General features: G+C 36.2%; 1 protein-coding gene across 3 annotated transcripts in view; it reads left to right on the forward strand.

The window, feature by feature from the left end:
- Window positions 1–23562, forward strand: part of LOC131698662 (RAS guanyl-releasing protein 1-like) — a 39557-nt gene extending 15995 nt beyond the window's left edge. For all 3 annotated transcript variants that reach the window (XM_058991568.1, XM_058991569.1, XM_058991567.1), the window contains 15 exons: window positions 8122–8227; window positions 10213–10275; window positions 10362–10493; window positions 11814–11967; window positions 12500–12673; window positions 13036–13152; window positions 13772–14047; window positions 14722–14802; window positions 16765–16869; window positions 17403–17512; window positions 18402–18546; window positions 18985–19021; window positions 19517–19666; window positions 20626–20945; window positions 22365–23562. In XM_058991568.1, coding sequence (XP_058847551.1) covers window positions 8122–8227; window positions 10213–10275; window positions 10362–10493; window positions 11814–11967; window positions 12500–12673; window positions 13036–13152; window positions 13772–14047; window positions 14722–14802; window positions 16765–16869; window positions 17403–17512; window positions 18402–18546; window positions 18985–19021; window positions 19517–19666; window positions 20626–20945; window positions 22365–22499 — 2105 coding nt within the window. In that variant the 3' untranslated portion in view covers window positions 22500–23562. The remainder of the gene's footprint in view (window positions 1–8121; window positions 8228–10212; window positions 10276–10361; window positions 10494–11813; window positions 11968–12499; window positions 12674–13035; window positions 13153–13771; window positions 14048–14721; window positions 14803–16764; window positions 16870–17402; window positions 17513–18401; window positions 18547–18984; window positions 19022–19516; window positions 19667–20625; window positions 20946–22364) is intronic.
- The last annotated feature ends 1810 nt before the right edge of the window (window positions 23563–25372 follow it).

Here is a 25372-nt window from a genome sequence, read left to right on the forward strand (position 1 = left end):
ATCTGTTTATGACTGCAAGTATGTGTTATCAGGCTTGCAGATGCTTCACCTCCCCGTTTCTCTTCAGTGTTAACAGCACTTTTTGAACAAAACCAAAAAAAAGATTAGATTGGGTATTAGAAATGTGTTTGAAGACATTACTAAGTGTTTTATCATTAAACATGTTGTAGAGTTTTGTAGAGTGTTGTAGAGTAAAAATGCAGGCAAAATCCAAGCATAGAAAATTATTTTCAGAACATACAGTAATATCACGCTGCCACTCCACACATCAAGATAATTAAGGGTGTCTTGCTCTGGTGTTGTGATATTCTGTAGTAACACGGGCACTTTAAATTCATATTGTTTGTTTATTGCATATTTAAGCCATTACAGTGTGCATTGTACCGTTTTACAGAATGTTGGTGAAATGGGTCCCATGCATAAAGGTTAAATGACCTTTATTATTTTTACGGATTGTCTTGCCTAAGTGTTATGACTTTGGTCCCATATGACCATCTTCACTGATGAAGCCATAAAGATACAGGTATCATTACAAGACTGCATTATGGAACCCTAGTCAGTGAACCTGAGCAATGAAACGACTGCAAAGGGAGAGCGCTCCATCTTCTGTCCAGTACATCAGAGATGTACCACAGAGGTCCTGTGGTTTTGTTGCTTTTAAATGTTAAAATGTGCGCAGAGTCTATTTGAAGGATTATCCAGTGCCTAGTTCGATACATGCAGAGCTAAAATGTCATGTCTCCAAATGAGGTATCTCAGTAGATTGCTCCTCTTTGAAATGTGAAATTCTCTGAGGTGTGGATCAATATAGTGTGACATCACAAGCCATCACTGCTGCTGTTCTGATCTTTCTCACCTTGGCTATAACATTGGCTTACATGTTAGCGTCATTTCTTTTAAAAATGCAATATCTTGTTGTTCATGAGAATTCCAATATAAAAATGCTTTACTTTTACTAGACTTGGATATGCAGAGGCTTCTTACAGTGACAAGTAATATAAATTCCATATAACTGCAAATCCCAACATTTACCATTAGAGGTAATACATCAAAATTCAATGGTACATACAAAGTCTTCACCTTTAGTTTAAGGAACTACTTTATCATAGGAATTGTATTTGTAGCTCAAATTATAAGATGAAAAAACATCATCAGTAAAATATGGTTTCTCAGAGTGTTGTACAGAGAATATTAAAGTTTGTTTAAGAGAGAGAAAGAGAGATCAAATTTAAACCACACATGCACATGTTTTTTATTCTAAGCAGGATGGTGGTTTTTACTTTGCAGAGAATGTGGTGCACACCAGGTGGAGGAATGAAGATGACTTCAAGAAAACACATGTACTATATTTAGTAAATACTAAAAGTAACTGAAATTCAATGGCAAATGTTTAGACTTTTTTTGGAGTGGCAGGGGTTGTCATGTTTCACATTTTACTTTGGTCAAGGATGACGAGTCAGTCCTAATGCAGTTTTTAGGCGAGTATTATTTGGAAGCTGGGTGCCCAGAGATCAGGCTGCCATTCTTTCTGTTGGCAATGAGATGGCACCAATTTATAGTTTTCCTGGAGTAACTGAGCATGTGAAATACTGCCGAGACCTCTGCTATGAGAAAACAGATGGACTGACAGAAACTGAATCATTATGAGCACCGCTGGCTAAACCGAAGACTGTTACCTAAGTCACAAAAAACAATCATAAATGACTGTACATTATCGAAGCTCCCATTATAGATACTTATTGGTGATATAAATAGCAAAGATGATGGCAAAGCATTATTTCATTTTTAACTGCACTTGTTCAAGTTCCATTTGTAACTATTTTAATTCAGTGTAAACAGTGTAAGCTCATACAGTACTGGCTGATTCTAAATTGTCACCACAAATATTTTCAGCCTTATAATTTTTTTTTGTTTCTCAGCTCACCATTTTACTGCATAAGATAGAATTTCCTGCAAAAAATAATACATTATTTAATTAACTTTTTTTTTTTTACTGCTGTCTCCCTTAGCACTGCACTTGGTATATTTATACATCTCGTGTGAAAACGGGAAGGGTGTGTTCTAGCTAAATTTGCAAAACAGCCCTTGGCAGGGCTTGCCTTACTCTAACAGGGACTTTGGTGTACAGGATGATCACCGCACTGCTAACACATAGACACTGACAAACTAGGCAGAATAATAGTGTTTGCACAACAAGGGTTATAAGATACTTCTGTTGAATTAAATTGCGTATGCACTGCTCCACTACATTTCATTCTAGATTGTCTGTTCATTTATCATTTTCTATCATTGTCATTTGCCCCTGGTGTACCAATCAAAGATTTTACAGTTTCAGGTTTTAAAGTTATAGCACAGACTAGAGCACCAGAGAAGCAAACACAAACCTGAAAGTATTTTATACTGTGAATCCCCAGGCTTTTGTTTTCAATGTCTGCTATTAGCAGCCATGTAAAGTGAAATTACCTAAAATAATTGTACATGAATAAAAGGTGGTTTATATATATGTATTTACTTTTCACACACAAGGAATAATGTATAAAATGAAAAGGCACACACTAACCTACCGCTATAATACCGGGAACGCATATGAGTCTGTGTCACTGAGCAAAAAGAAAGCTTGTGTTCTTAAGGTTCAAGGCAGAAACAGATACCTGCCTATATATTGTACTGTTCCCCAGTCTCTTTGCACACTCACACATTCACACACTATTTGGAAATACGTTAGGTCTCAAATAGCATGCTTCCATGATGTATCCGATTTTATATTTCGAAACACAACAACAACATTTCTAAAATAACTTCATGGCTCAGTTTTTGTCGCAATAGTTAGGATTCAATATAGGGGTTGTCACAAAGACGGCCAGAGTGGGTGGCGTCAGACCAGACAGGAATTCAAAACAAAGACAGTGGTTGATGATGAGCTGAGTGCAATGGCTGCACTCAGCGTTTATTAACAAATAAAAGGGTTGAAAACAGCACAAAACACGGGACACGGCACTATACGCCAAAGTAAAAAGACAAACAAAACGCACTAAACACAAACGGTGCACGGAGACAAACAAACACGGTGAGTACAAACAAAACACTTTATTATATTTATAATTACGCTTTTAACTCTCCTTCTCTCTCACCCGTTCTCCACTCTCTGAACACCTAACCCCTAGTGCAAGAAACGTGCATCTATATATACTGTTGTGCTGGGATTCAATTACTAATTAATTACTCACTTGAATCCCAGCACGTGAATTCATTACGTGAAACCCCGTGTTCACATATTATATTTTAAATGCACGTGCGTGATGTGCAATCCCGTGCCTAAATACAAATATACACTATTTAAATACACGTGAAACACAGACCCGTTTATATCCCGTGTACCAATGACTATACACCAACATTTACACACGCAACATACACACAACACACAAATGCACACAGGGGCGGGGCACTTTGCCACAGGGTGCAAAAAGCATGATGAGGCGTTTAACCCTTTCAGTCCTGAATATTTTTGTCCAGCTGAAGAATGCGAAATTAAGTTATCCAATTAAAAAAAGGAACTCCTTTATTAGATACATGAGAGCAGGACCAAAAAAATATTTTTACATATATTTTGGTAAATGGAACTTTAAAGTCTCGTCAATACTGTAAGAACTCTAAACGGCACTAAGATAATGCAGGACCTTGAGCTCCTGCCAGGACTGAAAGCATTCAGCATTGTGAAGTACAAGCAACATTTCATAGCACCCCACATTCACTTTTCTTCCTGGAAGCCAGGTGTGTTTATGAAAACACTGCAGGGACTTCCCAGGAATGTGCAAAGATGACAGCAAACAAGAAACAGCAGCAATTCAAAACACTACACTTAAAAGGAAATATGCAAAATATATAGACGGAGTCAAATAACGCACCTATCGTAACTCAAGTATGTGTCTGGAACAGCAAGGTGTAGCCAACAATGGTCTGGATTCATAAGCCTTACATTAGTTAAGGTAACATATTTCCCACCCATACCAAGATGCTCCTTTACTCTCAGAATGCTTATGACTGCAACATTGGTTAGTTTGGAGGGAATCTAATGTATTTTATAATGCACACTTTTAATATGGACAAGTATGTCCATAGTATGGACAACACCAGACTCCAAACTCGGCTTGTTCTATGTCTTGGATTTAAAGTAAAGGTTACTCTTATTTACAGCCTATGGATCTAAATCTGATTAAATCCCAACCTGGTTATAGCTCAGGATAGATTTACTTACAGTAGACTGCATACAAGAGGAAGTTATTATATTACTGTATCTGATAATATTCTCTCGGGAGACACATTGCCAGTGTGTGAAGAATAAAAAAGGTTGTTTCACCACAAATACTAATGGGACCCAGACCTATTCACATTTCATATTTTTTGAGGAGGTAAGAAAAACGGATTTTAATTTGCTCTGCGAGTCAAAATGTATTTGATTAAGTCTTTAAAAAAAAAATGACGCTTGTCATATTGTGAGACCTTCTGAATGAAGTTCCGTAAATCTTTAAAGGAGATTTCAAAATGTAAGACGGTAGGAAATATGAGTCTGCAATTTTCCCCAACCACTAACAGTGCAGGTCAGTGTACGCCTTTTTTAACATTTAAACTCCCACAATATGCAATATCCCTCTTTACTAAGAATGTATGGTGTTACTACCCTGCTGTATCAAGAACACATATAAGAACATAAGAACATAAGAAAGTTTACAAACGAGAGGAGGCCAGTCGGCCCATCTTGCTCATTTGGTTGTTAGTAGCTTATTGATCCCAGAATCTCATCAGGCAGCTTCTTGAAGGATCCCAGGGTGTCAGCTTCAACAACATTACTGGGGAGTTGGTTCCAGACCCTCAATTCTCTGTGTAAAAAAGTGCCTCCTATTTTCTGTTCTGAATGCCCCATGATCTCATCTCCATTTGTGACCCCTGGTCCTTGTTTCTTTTTTCAGGACGAAAATGTCCCCTGGGTCGACATTGTCAATACCTTTTTGAATTTTGTAGTCTTCTTTGTTCAAGACTGAATAGATTAAATTCTTTTAGCCTGTCTGCATACAACATGCCTTTTAAACCTGGGATAATTCTGGTCATTCTTCTTTGCACTCTTTCTAGAGCAGCAATATCCTTTTTGTAACGAGGTGACCAGAACTGAACACAATATTCTAGACAAGGTCTTACTAATGCATTGTAAAGTTTTAACATTACTTCCCTTGATTTAAATTCGACACTTTTCACAATATATCCGAGCATCTTGTTGGTCTTTTTTATAGCTTCCCCACATTGTCTAGATGAAGACATTTCTTAGTCAACATAAACTCCTAGGTCTTTTTCACCCTTTAAACTTTAATATTACAAACATCTGCTTATGAGATGCAATCATATGGTTACAATATGGAAGTTTAAAACATTTATTAAGAACAACCCAAGGCAGTCTGGTCTGACCCTTCACATTCTTAGTAGGTTTTGAGCACTTTGTTGAAGTTTGATGAACAACTGTGACAGCATTCACGCTCATCACATTTTAACAATTCTCTTCTCATTAGTATGTTTTTCAAAGTAGACATGGGATCAGCATAGGTTTATGTCTTTTCAGAACTGATTTTATGCTTGTGCTTTGAAAACTCCAGAAATACTTTAGCCATTGAAAAATCTATTTTCAAAATCAGCTTAGCTCAGCTTATTGGTAATGATGTGTGGTTAATGTTTTTTTAATGCCATAAATACTAATTAAGTTTTGTGGTTGGCCAATATCTCAGTCTATGTATGATACGTGGATTTTAATTCCTTCCTTTGTTTAGAAGTATAATCAATGTTACCTGCTCGTTAAGGACAGATGATGTATGATAAACTGTATGATAGTGACTACAAGAAAACATGAATAAAGCATGTATCAAAAATAGTATTTATTTCACACACAAGGAATAATGTATCTATTTGGAGTATAAGCATCACATATTACTGTGATTGGGGGTAGTCCATATCACATACATACTATACATTCATAAAGATTTAACTTGTGAGTTTTCTTACAATATTTGGTTATATATATTACATAAAAAAGCAACAATCTAGAACACTTTTTAAAGAATATAAAACTTAATTTAATTAATTAAAAATAATTAATAGCTTATAACATGAGTGAATAGCATCCATTTATCTGCATTTGATATTAGTCCTTTTTGTCTGTGGTGGCAGCCCCAGTAGGGTTAGTGGTGTGGTTAGAGCCAGTGCTGTGAAGTAGATGGTACTGGACTGGCACTTGGATACAGTAAGGGGACAGTACAAAAAAAAAAATATATATATATATATATATATATATATATATATATATATATATATATATATATATATATATATATATATAGGTCAAAACAACAACTTCCTGCTTCCTCAAAACCTCCAAAAGTGTAAAGCAGAACCGTTTAGCAAGTCATCATCACTAAACCACAAGAGAGGATGCACAGCTTGATTTGACTGATAAACATTTGGTTTTATTCAGAAACCCTTGACCTTTTAGATAAGCCAAATCAATGTGTGATACTATCTGCTCTAAACCCATCATATCCATCTAAACAGTAGTAGCCACCTCCTATTAATGTTGACAAAACCACTGTAAGAACATATAGCAAATGAAGCTCTCACACCAGTATGACGGGAGCCTTAGCAACAATTAACATGAAAAGTGCTTCTCTGAAGCACTTAGAAGCATGAAAGAAGCCGGGCAGTGGGAGAATTCCACAAAGTTTGAAATGCTCTACCTGGTGCCTGTTTATGTGATCGTGAAGTATCCTAGGTTACAGTATGCATGTTAGCCTGGCAGATTCAAAGACTGGGTAGACAGACTCAAATACTGGATTAGAAACGTGAGTTTGAAACTTCACTGTGGTGTTGTCAGCCTCATTAGTGCAGTTATCTTAACTGACTGAAACATATCTAAGAAAAACATTTGCTTGTGGGGAGCCTGTATTGGTTTCTAAATCCTTAGATCTGGAGTGCACAGATCCATTCCCTCCAGGTTGTACAAATATCATAATGAGAGAGAGAGAGAGAGAGAGAGAGAGAGAGAGAGAGAGAGAGAGAGAGAGAGAGAGAGAGAGAGAGAGAGAGAGAGAGAGAGAGAGAGAGTTACAGCAAAATAATGATATAAGAAAGGCTGCCATAAGAGCCAGTTTTAGCTATTCTATAGTAAATCAGTACTACCCCTACAACTTAATTAACCTTATTCAATAAAAAAATATATACTGTCACATCACATACCAAGAATACCTAGAAAAATACCACACAAGACATTATGCAAAACAGTTTGGAGGAAGCAGGAAGCTGAACCTTGTTCTTTTGTTTAAGTTGGTGCAGTTTAATTTTTAAGAGATTAAGATCTGAGATACATAGATAAAGTAGGTCACAAAGCAATGATAATATGTTGTATGTAGATAGTAGGACAGTAAATGGATTGTTATGTTACATGCACGAAACGGCGTTGATAATACTGTTATAAAAAGCTCAAAATCTAATCATGGGATGAATTGCAGTAACTGGTTGCATTCTAATTAATCCCATTGCACAGATGCAGTGTAAGTCACCAACACCAGGGTCATAAGAAGAGATTTTTGAACAGAGGTCATCCAGTCTAGATTCAGGGTGGTACTGCACCGTACTGAAAAGATGTTACAAGGTTCAGACACTGTGTGTAATATGATTCTTCACTGTCAATCAATTAATTTTGATAAGTAAACCACCATAAATAAATAAGCAGTATGAGGTCCCAGAATGTATCGCAGTACCCTCAATTGTTGTTTTCTAGGCTTGATATATTGACCTCCTCACTAATGTCACCAAGTGCAGTACAAACTTTGATTCAAATCTATTTTTGATCACTAAAATATCTTATTTGGAATTCTTGCTTGGTGGGTTTAAGAAGCTAGACTCACCATTAAAGACCTGAAGGGCTTAGCTTTTCCTTTAGTAACAGCATGGAATGCTAGCACCTGCGCCAGTAGTGTCAATATTATTGTATTACAACTACTGTGTTAAGTTTATATTTAAAAGGAAAAACAAAATGCTTGATATTTATATTTGCCTTAAAGCTTTGCTGTTTCATTTCAGATGCAGATGGAAGCTTGTGTCGAAGTGGTCACCTGCTGCAGATAACATTGACAATGCACCGGCTGATCATGTCATCATCTGACCTGCTGGAGAAACTTGTCACTCTATATCCTTTAACTGCTTTGCATCTAAAGAGAGGAGCTAACATTGACATTACAGAATCATTCATAATGATGGCGTTTGCCAAATCTGGGCATATACAGTACTGCCTGTGCAGAATGTTTTATGTGGAAGTGGTATCCGTCTCTGTATGTGGAAAGAAATAGTTTAACAGTTCACCAATGTAATCCATGTATGTGTATTCCTTTCAGGAAAAACTCAAGGTGTTAATTATCCTCTGCTGTAAAAAAGGTCTTCGGTTTTAAATAAATATATGCCATGTGCTAATGAGGCATTTACTAGGACTGCAGGTTACACAGTACACTAGATATGTCCTTCTTATTTTAGTCTCCTTTGACTATTTTGAATCTTGCTTATAAATTAAGTGGCACATCAAACAATGTAAAATATGGTCAACAGAACAGCATATTCATTAATACCTTGCAGTTATTAATACCAGGTTCCCCTGGCTTCTGTGGGCTGGAGCCACTTCAGCCTATATGACGCCTTTCTTCTATCTGTGGGCAACTTTATTTAGCAGCATGTCTTTGTTGAGAATAGAAAGAGGAGTTATATTTAAGAAAAGGATCGGATTTGCATTTGTATAGTGACCTACTCCTAATGTGAACTCAAAACATGTCCCTTTCAAGTTCTCTGTTATCTGCTGGGAATATTTTCCATTCTACATTTTTAATACTATAGTGGCAGGCTGTGGGGTTGTAGTTTTTTTTTATAAAGTGCTATTAATAGCTCAGAAATTAATAAACCCTGATATGTACAAAAACAAAGTACTTGTAACTACAAGTAGTGGATCACTTCATAATAAAATATGTTCAAGCAACACCCTGTGTAATGTTGTTTACAATTTACTAACATACCAAAGGTTTTCCAAAAATGACAAAAACATACAACAACACTTTGTGTTTGAGAGATTCACAGGCCTCAAATTAAGATGTCTGTTTGGTGAATACCTCTATTATTTATTTCGTAACAGACGCCCTTATCCAGGGCGACTTACAATTTTTACAAGATATCACATTATTTTCACATACAATTACCCATTTATACAGTTGGGGTTTTAACTGGAGTAATCTAGGTAAAGTACCTTGCTCAAGGGTACAGCAGCAGTGTCCCCACTGCTGTAATGACAAACCCGCCTGATAAACAGTTAGCAATTCTTATCCGCATAGTTTATTTTTGTCTGTTTCCTCCCACGACTTTATTTGCATCCTACGGCTATTTGTTTTTGTTTTTTCTTTTTGGAAATCCCCCTTTATACATTTTTTCTTCCGAGGAAAGTTTTCAGAGGTGGGTACTGCTGCTGTATCTTCCTGGTCCCAGATTTAACATCCTCTTCCTCCCTACAATAGCCTCTGTATAGCCTCAGAGCAGTTTCAGATTACACGGAATTGTAACAAACACAATATTATCAGAAGCGAAAAACCAACACAATAAAGTTGCCATACCCAAAACAACTGTGTTTATAACAATTTAGAATTAATAGCTTTGAGAATCTAGCCCCTTATTCTAGTCAAATGTGACCAAAATCTAAAAATGTGAAGCAAAAAACATTCAGTACTACAGTATATGTGAGCAAGACAAGTGGTAACAATACATCATTTGTTGTGGGTCTTGATGCACAGCAAAACTAACGTGCATTGCCCCGATAATTAGTTTTATGATTATCTACAGAGTCGTTAGTATCAGCCTTTTAGCACCATGTGTATATGTGGCATTTATGAATGCAGCCTTTAGAGATGGAACAAAAAACAGTAGAATTGTATTAAGATGTGTCTAATATGTAAACTAAGTAACTTTTTAGAGACATAGAAATGGAAAAAACAGGAATAATAATTAGTTATAATTATGTTGATAAAGAAGAATCTCCATCAAAGCTCTCGAAGAAAATCTCAGCTAATTAACATCTCAGCCACTTGTATTTTGTAGGAGCTTGGTTTGCCAATCAAAGGGTTTTTCTTAACAGCGTTCTACTTATAAAAATGCTTTTGGAAGTCAGAGCCCCACAGATTGTCTAAAAATCTGTTATGTGATCAGGTAAGCTAATATTAAAAGCACGAAAACACAATTAAAAGCACGAGAACAAAGGGTTTATTTTTTTGTTTATTTTAAATTTGGTTTAGGTATTGGATCACTGAGTTTTGGATAATGTTTCAATTGGATTCCAACCTAACTGACACGATGGAGCAGTTTCAAGAACTGGTCAGGGAAAACAGGGAGGAAAGACACTGCCGGTTGATTGATACAACGCAGATGTAAGTATCTCAGTTTCAAGACTTTGTTCACTTGGTTGTCATGAAGTGACTCATTGAGCCGAATGCAGATTTAAATTTCATACTGCCAAATTTCACTCCCCCATGTACAGTATATATAGAATAACAAATTGCCTTGATATGCCCACTTCTCCAGGGATATGTGATGTGACGATGTATTTGAAATCATTTGAGGTCATAGTTTTATTTTTGATCATTTAATAGAAAAAGGTTTGGGGGACAGACTGACAAGGTTTTTCATCTAGCAAGCTCCATTGCAGGGCACTACCACACCGTAAAATAAATCAGTAAATGAAAGACTGAATATGTTTAAAATACCAATAAAGACACTGTTTACCAGTTTCTAAACACAATAAAACCCTGGTTATTACCTTGGCAATTTCCTTGTCTGTATGTTAACCTTCCCAACGTGGTCAACTACCAGACAGCAATGCCCTCTAATCAGGATGTTATTGCTTAAATAACATTCTGTTACCTATAATGCTTGCAGTCGTTTGAGGGTTTTTAGTTTCTAATAAGTTTAACTAGTCTCTGTAGTTTTAAAGCAGTGTTGTCTAGAATCCTGATTACTAGGCATAGTTTGAGACTCAACTCTGGTTTCATCTGCACTAGCACAACTACATTTTTCAACTTTGTACTTAAAGGAACATTTGAGGATTTGTAACAGCACTTTTAACAATGTACCACTTGGAATGAGTCATGGAGAAATTGAAAATGTACGCCTCCGATTTTGGAGGCGGGGAGCCTACCATTCCGTGGAAATCACAGTGCATTTTAGGTTTACAGACAGACATCCGCTAATAGAGGGCTTTTCTTTTGTTTTACTCTATTAGCTTGTCAAAGTAAAATGTTACAATGGAACCCACTTTACCCACTTGAAATATGTTCCTACAAAAAAAGCTGGCCATTTAGATAACAGCCTTTTGTGATATCACACTAGCATGGGCTGTCAGACGCATTCAGAGGCAGTAATTAGAGATTGTGAATAGTCATCACTGTGAGTCATCAACATTTTTTTTTCTTACGTATGGCTTTACAGTGTTTCAAGGTCTAGGTGCTGAAAAATACTGCGCTTCTGCATATGAAATTGAACATTTAACTTTGCATTATAAAGTTTTTTCAAGCACCAGAAAAGCCCAGAAGTAACCTAAAAAGGACATTTCTCTTTATGTTGTACAGTCCATTTTTGACCACTGGTTGTTACTGCATGCTAATCAAAAAACATTTAATGTACCGCAAGCTAAATCAACCAAATGGTTTAATGTGCGTCTTGCACACCCCTGTTGGGTTGCTTGTTTTTAGAAATGCCAGAGAATGGTCCCGGAAGATCACCCAGAGAATAAAAGCTAACAGCAGTAAGAAGAGAAAAGTTTCCCTGCTGTTTGATCACCTGGAGCCTGAGGAGTTGGCAGAGCACCTCACCTATCTGGAGTTCAAGTCCTTCCGTAGGATAACAGTAAGTCCACAGAAAAGTACTGGTTGACCAAAACTGTCCAGGGCCAATATTCACAAAACATTTACCACTATGTTCAGTTTGCACCATTTTTTGTAAAAATTAAAAACTAACTGCTGATTTTCCAGAACTAGCAAGACATGACTAATGTAAATGTAGGAGCTCTTAACCTTCAGAGTTATTTATTTGGAACTTTTTAACATAATTTTGTTTAAAAATAAATAAATAATATTAATAAATGGGTGGTATCTTATCATGGTGTGATGCCCCAGATATTTAACCTCAACCTAATCGAATCTTAATCATTAAATAGTGTGGATGATACACTGTTGATAAGGCCCACATACTCTAGAGTAAATATGATAGTCATATTATGTTCATTCTAAACTAAACCTCAGCCCCATATGATAAAACCACAGAACAGTTTGGTTCTATTTTTTTTTAAATCAAAATTCCTATAGCTTAGATATTCTCTATAAATAGAAACAGATGATTTTTTTTTGTTTGTGGTGTACTTACACTTTCATTCGATCAGTTTGCAGACTACCAGAATTATGTTGTCAATGGCTGTGTGAAGGAAAACCCAGCAATGGAACGCTCCATAGCGCTGTGCAATGGCATCTCCCAATGGGTTCAGCTGATGGTGCTGAGCAGACCCACAGCACAGCTGCGGGCAGAGGTCTTCACCAAGTTCATTAATGTAGCTCAGGTAAGAGCCCTGGGTGCTATTTATATCCCCATATTCATCTTTAAAATTCTGTTCATATTAAGAAATATTTAAATTATTATTTGCCTATTACTTTGGTTGTATCATGATGACGCGTCTCCAATTGTTTAGCTCTCCAGAATACTGGAAGACCTTCCGGTCTAGCATAACTTCACAATCATTCTCTTGCTGAGTCAAGCTGATTAAGAACACCACCAGCACCACATGCTTTTATATTCAGGTTACTGACATTGACTTGTTGAGGAGCATGCGTTGCAGTCAGACCCAATACAGTAACCATCCCTGAAATACAGCTGTGCTCTTAATGTCTCACATCTTGTATGTTTTCCATTCTCTTTTTACAGAAACTCCATGAAGTCCAGAACTTTAACACACTAATGGCGGTGGTTGGGGGTTTATGCCACAGCTCAATCTCCAGACTCAAGGAAACCAGTTCACATGTACCAAATGAGGTCAACAAGGTAACATTAAACACATTTTCAACTTTAGCATCTTTTATGTGTAAAATGTATTCAGGCAGCCCTCCGAGCATGTATGGAAGGTGATGTAATCCTGGTCCACTAGTACAGTGGAACTCACTTGGTCTTTGTCCATTCTAATCCAGGCCTTCAGTTATTGAATGGAGTCTGTTTGTTTCAGTAAATAAAGTACTGGAAGAGACACACTTTACTTGTGTATGACAGTTGCTTTTGCAGGTCAATCTGTTCCTATGTGTTACTCACAAAATACAAAGAACATATTAAATATGTAACCTCCTGACGTTTGGATGGTTCTGACTAAGGAAGAATTCATATTTTTAATAAAATATCATACAATGAATACATGCCCTTTTATGGAATTGAAATGCTGTCTGTTTGCTAAAGGAACACTGATCAGAAGAGAATTCAAAAGAGTGAGCAGGACACTTGAGAATACCTAGATAGTCGGGGAGCAGATTCTTCAGTTTCTCTCATTTTAAATTGTGTATGTGAACTGAATATGCACTGTACTGGCTGAAAAATTGAGTCATATTTAAATGTTTTAAAAATATATATTTCTGAATGTAGAAAACTGTTTTTTGTTGTGCTTGGTCTCCCACAGGTACTGAATGAGATGACGGAGCTGCTCTCCTCCTGTAGAAACTATGACAACTACAGGCGTGTGTACAGTGAGTGCACAGGCTTTAAGATCCCCATCCTGGGGGTTCACCTGAAGGACCTCATCTCAGTGCATGAGGCGATGCCAGATTATGTGGAAGACAAGAAGATTAATGTACAGAAACTTCAGACACTTTATAACCATATCCATGAACTGATAGTGCTGCAGCAGCTGGCCCCTCGCCTGGATGCTAACAAGGACCTTGTCCATTTGCTAACGGTGAGTGGAAAATTACCAATACAGAAGCTTTGTGGCTTGTTGCCTTTTGTCAAGGATACTGTCTGTTTCCATTGAAAGAATCTCAATAGTACAACGTGTGGTGGTGGCCCTTTATCACCGGGTACATGAATCTCCATGAGATTCTAATCTGGTGGCCTGTTCATTTTATTTATTTTTCTTGATTGGGCATATTCACCACATTCCAGGTCATTTTGCAAGGAATAAAATGTGACTATTGGTTGTTAAGGAAAAAAAGCAAACAAACACTATTACCTAACTCGGACACATAAAAAAGCCCATATTGCACAAGTATGGTACTGTATGTTGTCTGTGTCTAAAGGCAGGCATCAGAACAGAACACGTAACCCACAATTGTTGCAGTCAACTGCTACTCCACCGAGTAAAATGGCTAAAAATAGCAGCTGTGGTGCATGCATTTATAAACTGATAAGAACTGGTGAACTAAATCCCTTGAAAACCACTAGTATCTTGGCTTTAACAGAAAAACAGACCACAGTCAATGTTATGTGCTAATACGGTATGCCACTTGCGTACCTTAAACCTGAGCACTGCTGTGCACAGATTTCACATTTTGTTACTCAGTTCCTTGTTAATGTGTTAAGTTTACCAAATTAAAACATGCATGTGTGATTTCACTTTCTTTTTACCTGTAGCTGTCACTGGACCTTTACTACAGCGAAGATGAGATTTACGAGCTGTCCTACGGGCGTGAGCCAAGAAACAGCAAAGCACCGGTGAGAATTCATCTCAGCCTCTGTTCTCAGAGCCACAAACACACACATATATTGATGGGCAATCTAGTGGTTTATGACTCTTTTTAAATCTTTACATACATTAAAAAAAATATATATATCCAGTCCGGTAGTTCATTCATCTTTTCATTGTATTCAAAAGGTTACTACAATATATTTTACCTGTATATATTGTCTATGTTAAAATAGTCTCTCTCGCTTTCATTTTGCTGAGTGGAAGACATTTCACACCTGTGCTCTGGGGTAGGGGGGTTCATTGGTTCATTACTGCTTAGAAATACCACCACGAAACAGCTGAACTCAAGGTTAACAAAACCGTCACTTTGCTGTTTCAACATGTCAGATTAAACCAATTAAACTGGCCATATATCTCACAAGCAGGAAATAGGCCCAGCAACACAGATGAGGGAAACTGAATGCCAGGGTAAATGTTTACATGCAGGTGTACAATAAAAAAAAAAAAAAAAAAAGATAACAATACTGTACTTTAATTTAACTTGATTTGGGATTGTAAAAATAAGAATTCTGCAGATGTGTTTTTATTTTTAGTTACCCAGACATTCTTTTGATTCTATCGTATGCTTTGGTCAAACTATTCCGTTTATCAGTCTTTAGAGCTTGAATTTTATCTCAAGGGTACCGAGGTGGGGAACTTTAAGGTTTAAGTTTTTATCAGTAATCTTATCAGTCCTCCACAGGATACATGTGAGTGTTTAAGCATTCACTCTAGTGAATGATCTAGCTGATCTGTTTTGTAATGTTCTAGTAAACACAGGTTTACAAGCAAGAGGCATGGTACTCAATTGACATTGAATGTGCTTTAATGGATATTTAAAAGACAAAAAGGTAGGTTTTAACATAACTTGTTTTTGCTTAGCTAAATAATAAACAACACAGCAAACCACTTAAACTGTACAGAACTGCTGTTGATGATTGAATTGCTAGGAAAAAGTGGTTTCGGATCAATTTAAGCAGTCTACGTGAGCAATCTTAGAATGAGTAACACTTTAAATGACTTGCATGTTAGCAGCAAAAAGCATGTCTAAAAATAAACTTTCCAACAAACAGTACATACAAATATATACACAAACTTTAACAAATTTATCTTAAGTGTTTAAAATTCAGATTGCATCTTTTAGGGTGTACTTGAGTACTGCATGGCTGCTGGTTGCAGATTTTAGCAACATATTTTAATTATTCTGTTAAATAGGATAATTTAAGTGTATATTTTCTTTTCAAGATCTTCAAGCATATGTAGAATATCTAATCCACCAAGACTGACATTGAGCTGTTTAAATATCAAACTTGAGTATTCGAGCCATTTACTGCAAGTTAATCCGTTCTAAATACTTCTTCCAAGTAATCGATTTCTGGTGTAGAGAAACAACAGTGTAAAGATCATTGCCTGTGTGATTTCTGCATTCCTAAAACTGTGTACACCAATATATATATATATATATATATAGATAATCCAAAAAGAATAAGGTGTGTGTACGTTTATAGCTTTTATCAACATATTATCTTACTAATATACTTCCCATTGAAAACAACTTTGTGAAATTATTATTATTGTTATTATTTATTTCTTAGCAGACGCCCTTATCCAGGGCGACTTACAATCAAAAGCAAATACACTTCAAGTATCACAGTACAATTAATAATACAATTGATAGAGTAGATGAAACCATTAATCTACTCTAGCACTGAGCTGGATGTGTTTAATCATTATTTTTTCTTATTTTTTTCTTAATTGCTCGGCTAATCCAGAATAATAATAATAATAATAAAAAAAACTTTCTTACTATTTTAAAACTGTGACAAGAAGTTTATTGTTTGCATTTAAGGCTTGCTCTCTTAAAAGGCTATCTGGTGCCTAAACAAGCCCTTTTTTCATTAATGACAAGACTTACTGAGCAAATGACATTTTTTACATGTTTTCTACAGCCAGGGACTCCAGCCAGGCCCCCAGTAGTGTCAGACTGGGCACCTGGGGTGGCACCCAAACCGGATCCGAAGACCATCAGTAAACATGTCCAGAGGATGGTGGATGTATGTTTTTCACCATTTTAGTTTTTCACTTTCTTTATACTTTACAATATATTGTGTTTCCATTAAATAGCACCTGCTTTCTGTTGTGCGTCCCTTTTTAAAAAAACAAAATGATAATATATATATTATATATATATATATATATATATATATATATATATATATATATATATTTAACATCTAGGAAATATATAGTTTTAGGTTTTTTCAATACTGTACACCTTAGTATGAAATGTATTACTATTCCTCAGAACCATTTTATAATAATGCTACAGACATATAAATAAGATACAGTGCTCCCTCTCCCATAACGCTGTGGTCAGGAGCCATAGTTATACTGAAAAAAAATTAAGAAAAGAAACCTATTTTGAAGCCATGCAATATTTTGGGTGCAAGATGCCAGTTGAAATCCATAATGGGGCAAATAGGAGCTCTGACCGTACCACCTGAGAACTGGTTCTGCAGTATAAAGGGCCTCTTTATAATGAGGGAATTGGGTCTTTTTAAAGCTCTCTATTTTTATTATTTTGCAGTCAGTGTTTAAAAATTATGACCATGACCAGAATGGCTACATTTCTCAAGAGGACTTTGAGAAGATTGCTGCTAGCTTCCCATTTTCCTTCTGTGTAATGGACAAAGAAAAGTAAGGAATACCAAAAACAGATATTTATTTCCATAACACTGCTAGCACATTGAACCAAAATCTATGCAATGTGTTAATTCTCAGTAAAGTTAATGGGGGAAAAAAAAAAAAAAAAAAAAACACCAACATGAAATACCATGGCAACATGGTATTTAACTGTCTCCTATTTTCAAATGTAACATTTTCAGAGGAAGTGGAATTTTCAAGTAAATTTTGCCCGTTTCACCCCTGCAAGGTGAAACCAAATAAATCTCTTCCTTGTTCTCTGCATAGCAATATCCATAAAGAAAGTTTGATCGAGCTTTTTTGCTAATTTAGAATTGCTTAAACATCTAAGGTTTGCATACATTTTTTTTTATAGCTTAAAATCAGCGGTTATTTTGTTTCATTTTTTATGTATCCAAGCCTGTTTTAAAATTTAGATGCAGTAAATATCAGCTTTAGTTCCCATAGACTTTTATGTGACAGCATACAATTTACTGGTTGGAGAAGTAAAATTAAAAATGCAATAATTATTTGGTTACGTACTAGTGTGAAATATTTCCCATGGATCCCATTTCTTATCATTATTGTTGTCAGGACAAGTTTAATTACAAACAGGCTAGTTAAGTTAAAGCTAGTTCATAGTCTGGTCCATGAAAGTCAAAATGTTTTTGGTATCTGAACTTTACCTTCAGTCACCTAACGTCTTGCACATTCTGAAGCCATCGATCGACACACTATGAACCAGCCCTTAGCCTGACTAAGACAGCATCATTACGTACACAGTAAAGAGGTTTTTTGATGCATACTTCTGTTTGTAATTTGTGTTCTGACATACCTGTACATATTGCATGTCAAAGCATCTTGTCATCTGAAGTATTTCTCACCTCATTCTCCTGTTGTGCAGGGAAGGACTGATCAGTAGGGAGGAAATCACTGCCTACTTCATGAGGGCCAGTGTGATCTGTTCCAAACTGGGTTTGGGGTTTATCCACAACTTCCAGGAGACCACCTACATGAAACCCACTTTCTGTGACAACTGTGCTGGATTTGTAAGTGCATAATCCCTCGGATAGACATTCTTTGATTGCTTCAGTAAAAGCTTGTGTTGCCTATCTGCCACCTCACTAGACATTGAATGACCATGTGCATCTCTAAATTTGTGCTTAAAACCTTCCATGTATTAAAAAAAACAAACCTGTTTATCTTTTCTTGATTATTAAACCCATTTTAAATTTACAGTGCAGATGCAGCTAACCAAAATTATCTACTGCTTGCTTACATTAACATCCATTACATGGCTATGCCATGTGACCCAATCTTCTAAAAACAATTAAACATCACAATTGTAAACAAGTTAAAAGGAAGCACAATTAATTTCAGTACCAGATAAAGCGTGTGGCACAAAATGAATCTTAAAATATTTTACAGGTTTATCAAACATTTTTGTCTTTTGTTATAATTGTCTTCCGGTCTCTCTTCTCTTCTAGCTCTGGGGTGTTATCAAGCAAGGATACAGATGCAGAGGTAACTTTTATTTTATGTATTTATTACTTGATATGGATTTTTTTTAAAAATGTAAAAAAATAACACTCAACCTTTATTGTTTTACATGTTGATCCTTTTCATAACCTGGCTGAAAATGAGCTAGGTCCTGTTGTCTGAAGTGCATTAGATTTGTGCATCTCTGTCTGTCTTAACTTTCTCAGTAATGCCCCATGTTTATTGGAAAATAAATAAAATACAAATAAACAATTAAGGTGATTCAAAGATTTTACCTGGCAAAATTCTTAAATGGCTTATAAACCTAGCTGTTGTGTACCTTTATCCTGAATGTTACAAAGGTAAGCACGGTGGAAGATTCACAGCCTGTGGTTTTTGTAGTAGAGACTGCAAGCTGAGCTCTGCAACGCGCATGAAAGAGGTTTTCAAAGTGCAAATCAGTTTGAGAGCTTGCGTTTCAGACAGCACGATGAAACCACAGTGACGCGTCCTTATCTTTTTTTGATAACCTGTTTACAGACTGTGGAATGAACTGCCACAAGCAATGCAAAGACCTGGTGGCGTTTGAATGCAAAAAGAATGCAAAGAACACAGCAGCAGACAACAGCCCCACGTCAAGCTCCACTCCAACGGCACTCTGTACTCCAGGGGTCAGAGGTTACGGGCATGGTATGTGTAACTTTACAGGTGAACAAAGATATTCCCCTGCCTTACCAAGAAAGGAACATGCACAAAGTAAACTTTGTTTAGTTTAGAACAAGCCAATGGCTTACGGTAGGATTTCAGATACAGAATTTGACAAAGAAAATATGTTGGACAGTTCAAACAAGCAAATTCAAGAAATGATTTGCCTTAAGTAGTTATTTATTTATTTTATTTTTTTATTCAGTTGTAAACACCTACCAGAAAAAAAACAGAACTTTGCCTCTGAGTTACTGTAACTGATCATTCATAATTGAGAGGCTCACTCGGTTATTTCCCAGTGTAGGAGTGCATTAAAGGTCACAGAATCGCTGGTGTTAAAAGCCCAGAGAAATATTTTAATAGATCTTCATTGAAACTAGCAAACTGTTTCAGTTACTGAAAAGTACACATTCTAGAACAGATTATATTACCATATACAGTCTATGCTCGGTTATAAATCACTGTTAAGGATCTGTCAAATTTCCAGTATATCTTCTCAGGTGTAGAGATACCAATACATAGAACATCTGACATAATTGTAGTGTATATAAAATGTATGAACATACTTCCTTACTACAAGTCACAGTAACAGAGATTATACTAAGTTTATTTGTGGTGTCTAGGGTGTCTCTTACATTCCTCTCCCTCAAACTGTATCAGTTGACTAATGATAACAAGAGACTCTACACACAATGTATTGTGTGCCATTTATTTATTGAAAAGGTACGGATGACCAATACATTCTTACCTTTTCACTTTTCCACCTTTCACCAAAAAGAAGAAAATAGACTTAAAACCTGTAATATAATAATCTGTCATAGATAATCTATGTGGTGTTTCCTCCTAAATTTCATGGGAAATCATGGGATATACATGCTTTGGTTTGCCTTAAAATACAATTGGTAAAAACTGTCTAACCTCAATGGTTCTATTATTGCTTGCAGGTTCTGAGGATGGACAGTTCACATACCTTAATGGTGAAGGAGTCGAGCATTCAGACAAAAGCAAGGAATGGGAGCCAACTCTTGCAAGCGTATCAGAACAGTCACACTCAGGAGAACCAAAAGCATGGGCAGTGAACAAAAGCACCCAGACTGAATGGCCCCAGTCCCCGGAGTCTGTGTTTTTACTACCTGCTCCACTCTCCCCCTGCCCGTCACCTCTTACTCCCTGCCCAAGCCCTGTGCCAGTCCGCAAACGAGCCTACGCAAAGTGGGAGAACAGAGCCTCGACTGTGAAGCCAACCTACGAGCAGCTGGAAATGGTAATTTTGTTCTCTATTGTAAATGCAATCTTAAACTGACCTTTTGTATCATGTATGTTACAGCGTTAACAGGATTTAATTTCTTACGTGTTTCATACCCTACTACTGTGTTCTTTATCATTCTCTATTGTTGATTTTGCTTAGACCATAATTATTACTACGAACAATCTGTCTACAGCTATGGCCAAAAGTTTAGCATCACAATAATTTTAGGATTGAGACAATTAAATATATATGAACATAATTTAGATCTTTTATTTAACATCATGTAATCAAAGAAACTACAAAATGATATTGCAAAAGTATACCGGAAGCCATAATAGCAGAACCGTATTTCACGTTAGATTTCGAAATGTCACATTTTTTCAAATTGTCAGTTTTTCGTGAAGTATAGGGAAAACTACAATGCCAGATGTAATTCAATATGTTAACGTAACATTATTCAGCAGGTTTCATTCGACTTTATGTAGCAAAATTAGTTCATTCTGTAGGATGATGCAAAACTTTCGGCCATAGCTGTAGGTTGTAGCAACTGCTCTAAGACACAGCTTCAGCACTTTTCCTCTCATTATACACATTTCACTGTATTTGCTTCTACCAAAGACAATCAATTAAAACAACTAAATAGGACACTTGAAAAGAGCTATATTGTGGATCTTAGAGCCACCTGCCCGACAACCCTGTCTAAAGTACATCTAGAATAACTGTGGTTGCTTCTTTTACTGCATACAGATAAAATAATCAATAACATGCTAATAAGGCAGGAACAACTTCATAGCAACAAGCTTAAGAGGAACCGGACATTCATTGACCTTTTATATAAAGCGTGAAATAAATTATGTATAGGGACAAATGTATATCGGAAATAATGATACGTACAACAAACATACACATTTACAAAAAACAGATTCTGTCATGCCTTAAATTCGGTAAAGTATTCTGCATGCGTAAGTTGGTGTCACTTTCTATGTAAAATGGGCCACAGATAACTCCAAGTTGGTATAAAGTACAAACGGTAGCAGCTATGCTGGGAAGGGTTCATTTTTCTTGATCGAACTTGACCCATAGAATCACAGATAGACCTGTGTACTGAGTATGAAGTCAATATCTCAAAGCATCAGGACTTTATCATCCGGAAACCAAAAAGTCACATAAGGCAGCCATCTTGGGTCACAGGTCAAATTAAAGGGTGCCATTTAGATTCTGAGTTTTTACAACACTGAAAATTTTAAGTTGCCAGCTTAAATGGTTTAGCTGTGATTAGTGTGGCGGCAGAGGGTTGAAAAACTAAGACTAGCTCCCTTCTAGTAAAATCCTTCTGTAACTACGTCTTCCTGTCTCTAAAGCCTTGTTAATTGGTGAGCTGGAGGAAGTGAAAAAATAAATACACTAATGTTTATCTTTTTAACAATTAATTAGGAAAAATGCACTCTTCAGAAGTCCAATGAGACCCTGCGGCGGAAGTTAAAGGCATCAGAACGAGATGTTGAGGTGCTGCAAACCCTCCTCAAAAGACACACCCTCCACCCCCTGGACCCAGAAGATTCCTCGTAATGCTGAGAACTTTCAGTAAGAGCCCGACAAGCTGCTGCCGTCTCACAGTGACCCTGGTGTGCTTGCTCAGGCACGGACAGAACTTTTTGAAAGGTCAACCAACTAAATGGACATTCCAAATGCTGTTTGTAGGCCTCGCTGCTTTAACAAGCCAGTGGTGTTTACTTGGCTTCTGTATATTCACAAATGTCACAATCATCACAGATACAACAAGCTGTTTTTTTTTTGGTTTTTTTTACATTAATAATGTCACGTTTGGTATCAGGTAAATTATTCATGATCTGCAATTTACTTGTGATTTCTCACTGTCAGTAACCGAATGTCTGATTACAGAAAAATACTATTATTGGTATCATAAGTATAATTATTTAGGTCAAGAATGTTGTTTTTATTAATATGAATTTCTTGTTCCTGATATCCTGAAAATACCAATTGTATTAGAGCTATAGTTCTATTAAAAACATATCTACAAGAACAGATACAGCAGAGTTATTTGATACCAAATATATAGAGTACAACAGGCTTTGTACTTACAACTGTAGCACAAATTACTAAGTACCTTTCATAGAATTAAATATTTGTAGCAAGTCAAATTTCAGGGTAAACTTGACCTAATAGCAGTTTGACTTTACGTTTCAGTATTTTGATGAATAACGGTTTCAAATCTACAATTAAATCCTTACATGCCTCAATTTTGTAGTCTTGTGAAAACTTCAAACATATCAAACTGTTTTAATCTTCATTTATTAATATCTGTATAAAATGTAAAATATTCTAAATAACCCTACCAAGGACACTGTACTCCTATAGATGTGTATTTGTAAAAAGTGAAGTTAATGTAACATTTTTGCCTGGATCCTTCAGGATCCTATTAATTTAATTGGAACCAAAACTGACTTATTACCAGTATTTGTTGTGATTTAGAAAAATATGTAAATATATAAATATATTGTACAGTTGTTTTAATGTATTGTATTACAGACCTCTGTTTATATACTGTGCCTGTAACGTTGTGGAATATAGTGTTTTTACTGTGTTAAATATTCAACAATTAAACTATTTAAAAACACCTGTTGGTATAGCTTAGTGGTCCTAAATTTTTTGGCCAATAGGTTCAGGGGTGTATTTTTCAAGCTAATGGGCATGATGACACATATTTAACAAATGGCACAAAAACAGAGATTGCCAACACAGTGTTACAGATTGTAATGTAATATTTCTCCTACTACATGAGTATTGCAGAATTCCAGATTAGGTCAACTGTTGTCTGCTGGTTTAGCTGCATCCTTAGTTTGCTGTCTACAGTAAAGCAAAGAAAGAAATGTCTTCCTTTGCATTTTAATACAAATAGAAGCTAAGCTGTGGCTATGTTTTTAAAACACACAGTTTCTACTTACAAAGTTTTAATGACAATCGTTGCCACTGAAAGTGTCCATTTGTCTATTATTACAGAACAGCAAAGTACTGCAATAGCAAAAGGTGCAAAACAGCTAGTCATCTTCTGGACAATTTCTTCACAGCCTATAGTGTAGGTGCTTTAAACATCCTTTGTGACTTAGCCTTGATTTCCTGCCAGTACTATATGGGCTGGAAATAACCATAAACAGGAAGTTCAATTGAGGTTTTGATCTCCTATATTTGTTGAAAATGCAAACAAAATAGATGCAAAGAATATTTCACAGTAGTATTCAGAAAAAAAAGACAATCAGGTGATAAGCTTAACGACACACACAGGTCCATTTTGTATTTTTCAAACAGGAAATCAACTCCATAAAGTAAAGCTATGAGCAAACTTAGCATTAATTTATCATTTCCTACTAATTTGTTTTGCAGCACGTTTTTGAACAAATGTGATGCAAGCTGTGCAGTTCAGCTTAACCCTAATTTAAAATGCAAGTTGTGATACACTTTTCAAATGAACACAAATAACAGAAAGCACAACCAACTTTATTGTTACAAACTGTAAAGAGCATAACATTATTTCATACAAGGTTGGCTGATAAATATAAGATATTTGTTATAAAAAAACACATATACTAAAGGTTTGCTTAGGATTTTCAACAGAGGAGTGCCATACTGTGCTATTCATTTATTTAATGGCTGATTTTATACCGTTTACCGGTGGAAAATGAGGAATAACAGAAGGTGGTTCAAAAAGTCATTTATTAGACCCTCATAACAGAAAGTGCCACACCCACCAAACACCGTTTTGTCAGACAACATGGTGGGGAACGCACAAGAATCACAACCCCTCGGGAAGACGGACATGTCAAAAGAGTCACATGGCGACCTTTCGTAAACGCAACCCAATTGATAAATGACCGTCAAAATGTACCACAAGTTAGAACTGGAATCAACATAGAGGGTAGGACGGACCTCCAGGTCTCCCAGAATGGCCCCTCACTGCTATTTGGTACCGAGATGAGATCCTGCATACGACTGTGAGAGCTTATTTTAGTGCAGTCGGCTCAAACTTAATTTTGGTTGATGACAATACTGTCCACAACAAGAAAGAAACATCCATGCTTACCTTGAACAGATTGATACAGTGATTACTACTGTTATGACAGATCACTGTCATTTGCATGCGACAACTTGTCGCAATAAACAAGTGTTCAGATTTGTTCTTTTGTGGTTTCTAATAAAGTTACCATATATTAATGCATGTATGTACATAGAACATTGTACTGTATATACTATATGACACAAGTTAATATGATGCCTATCTCAAAACTTCCCACTCACCTCTCGCTTGACACTAACAGATAATACAATTCCATGTGGTGCCATGTGGTAGTTCTGGTTTTCCAGCTGGTGCCCTGCACTGTAGCTTGGGTACATCTTGCATGTCATACCATGCTTAAATAGCCAGT

Source organism: Acipenser ruthenus, chromosome 18 (assembly GCF_902713425.1).
Source record: "Acipenser ruthenus chromosome 18, fAciRut3.2 maternal haplotype, whole genome shotgun sequence".
Lineage (NCBI taxonomy): Eukaryota > Metazoa > Chordata > Actinopteri > Acipenseriformes > Acipenseridae > Acipenser > Acipenser ruthenus.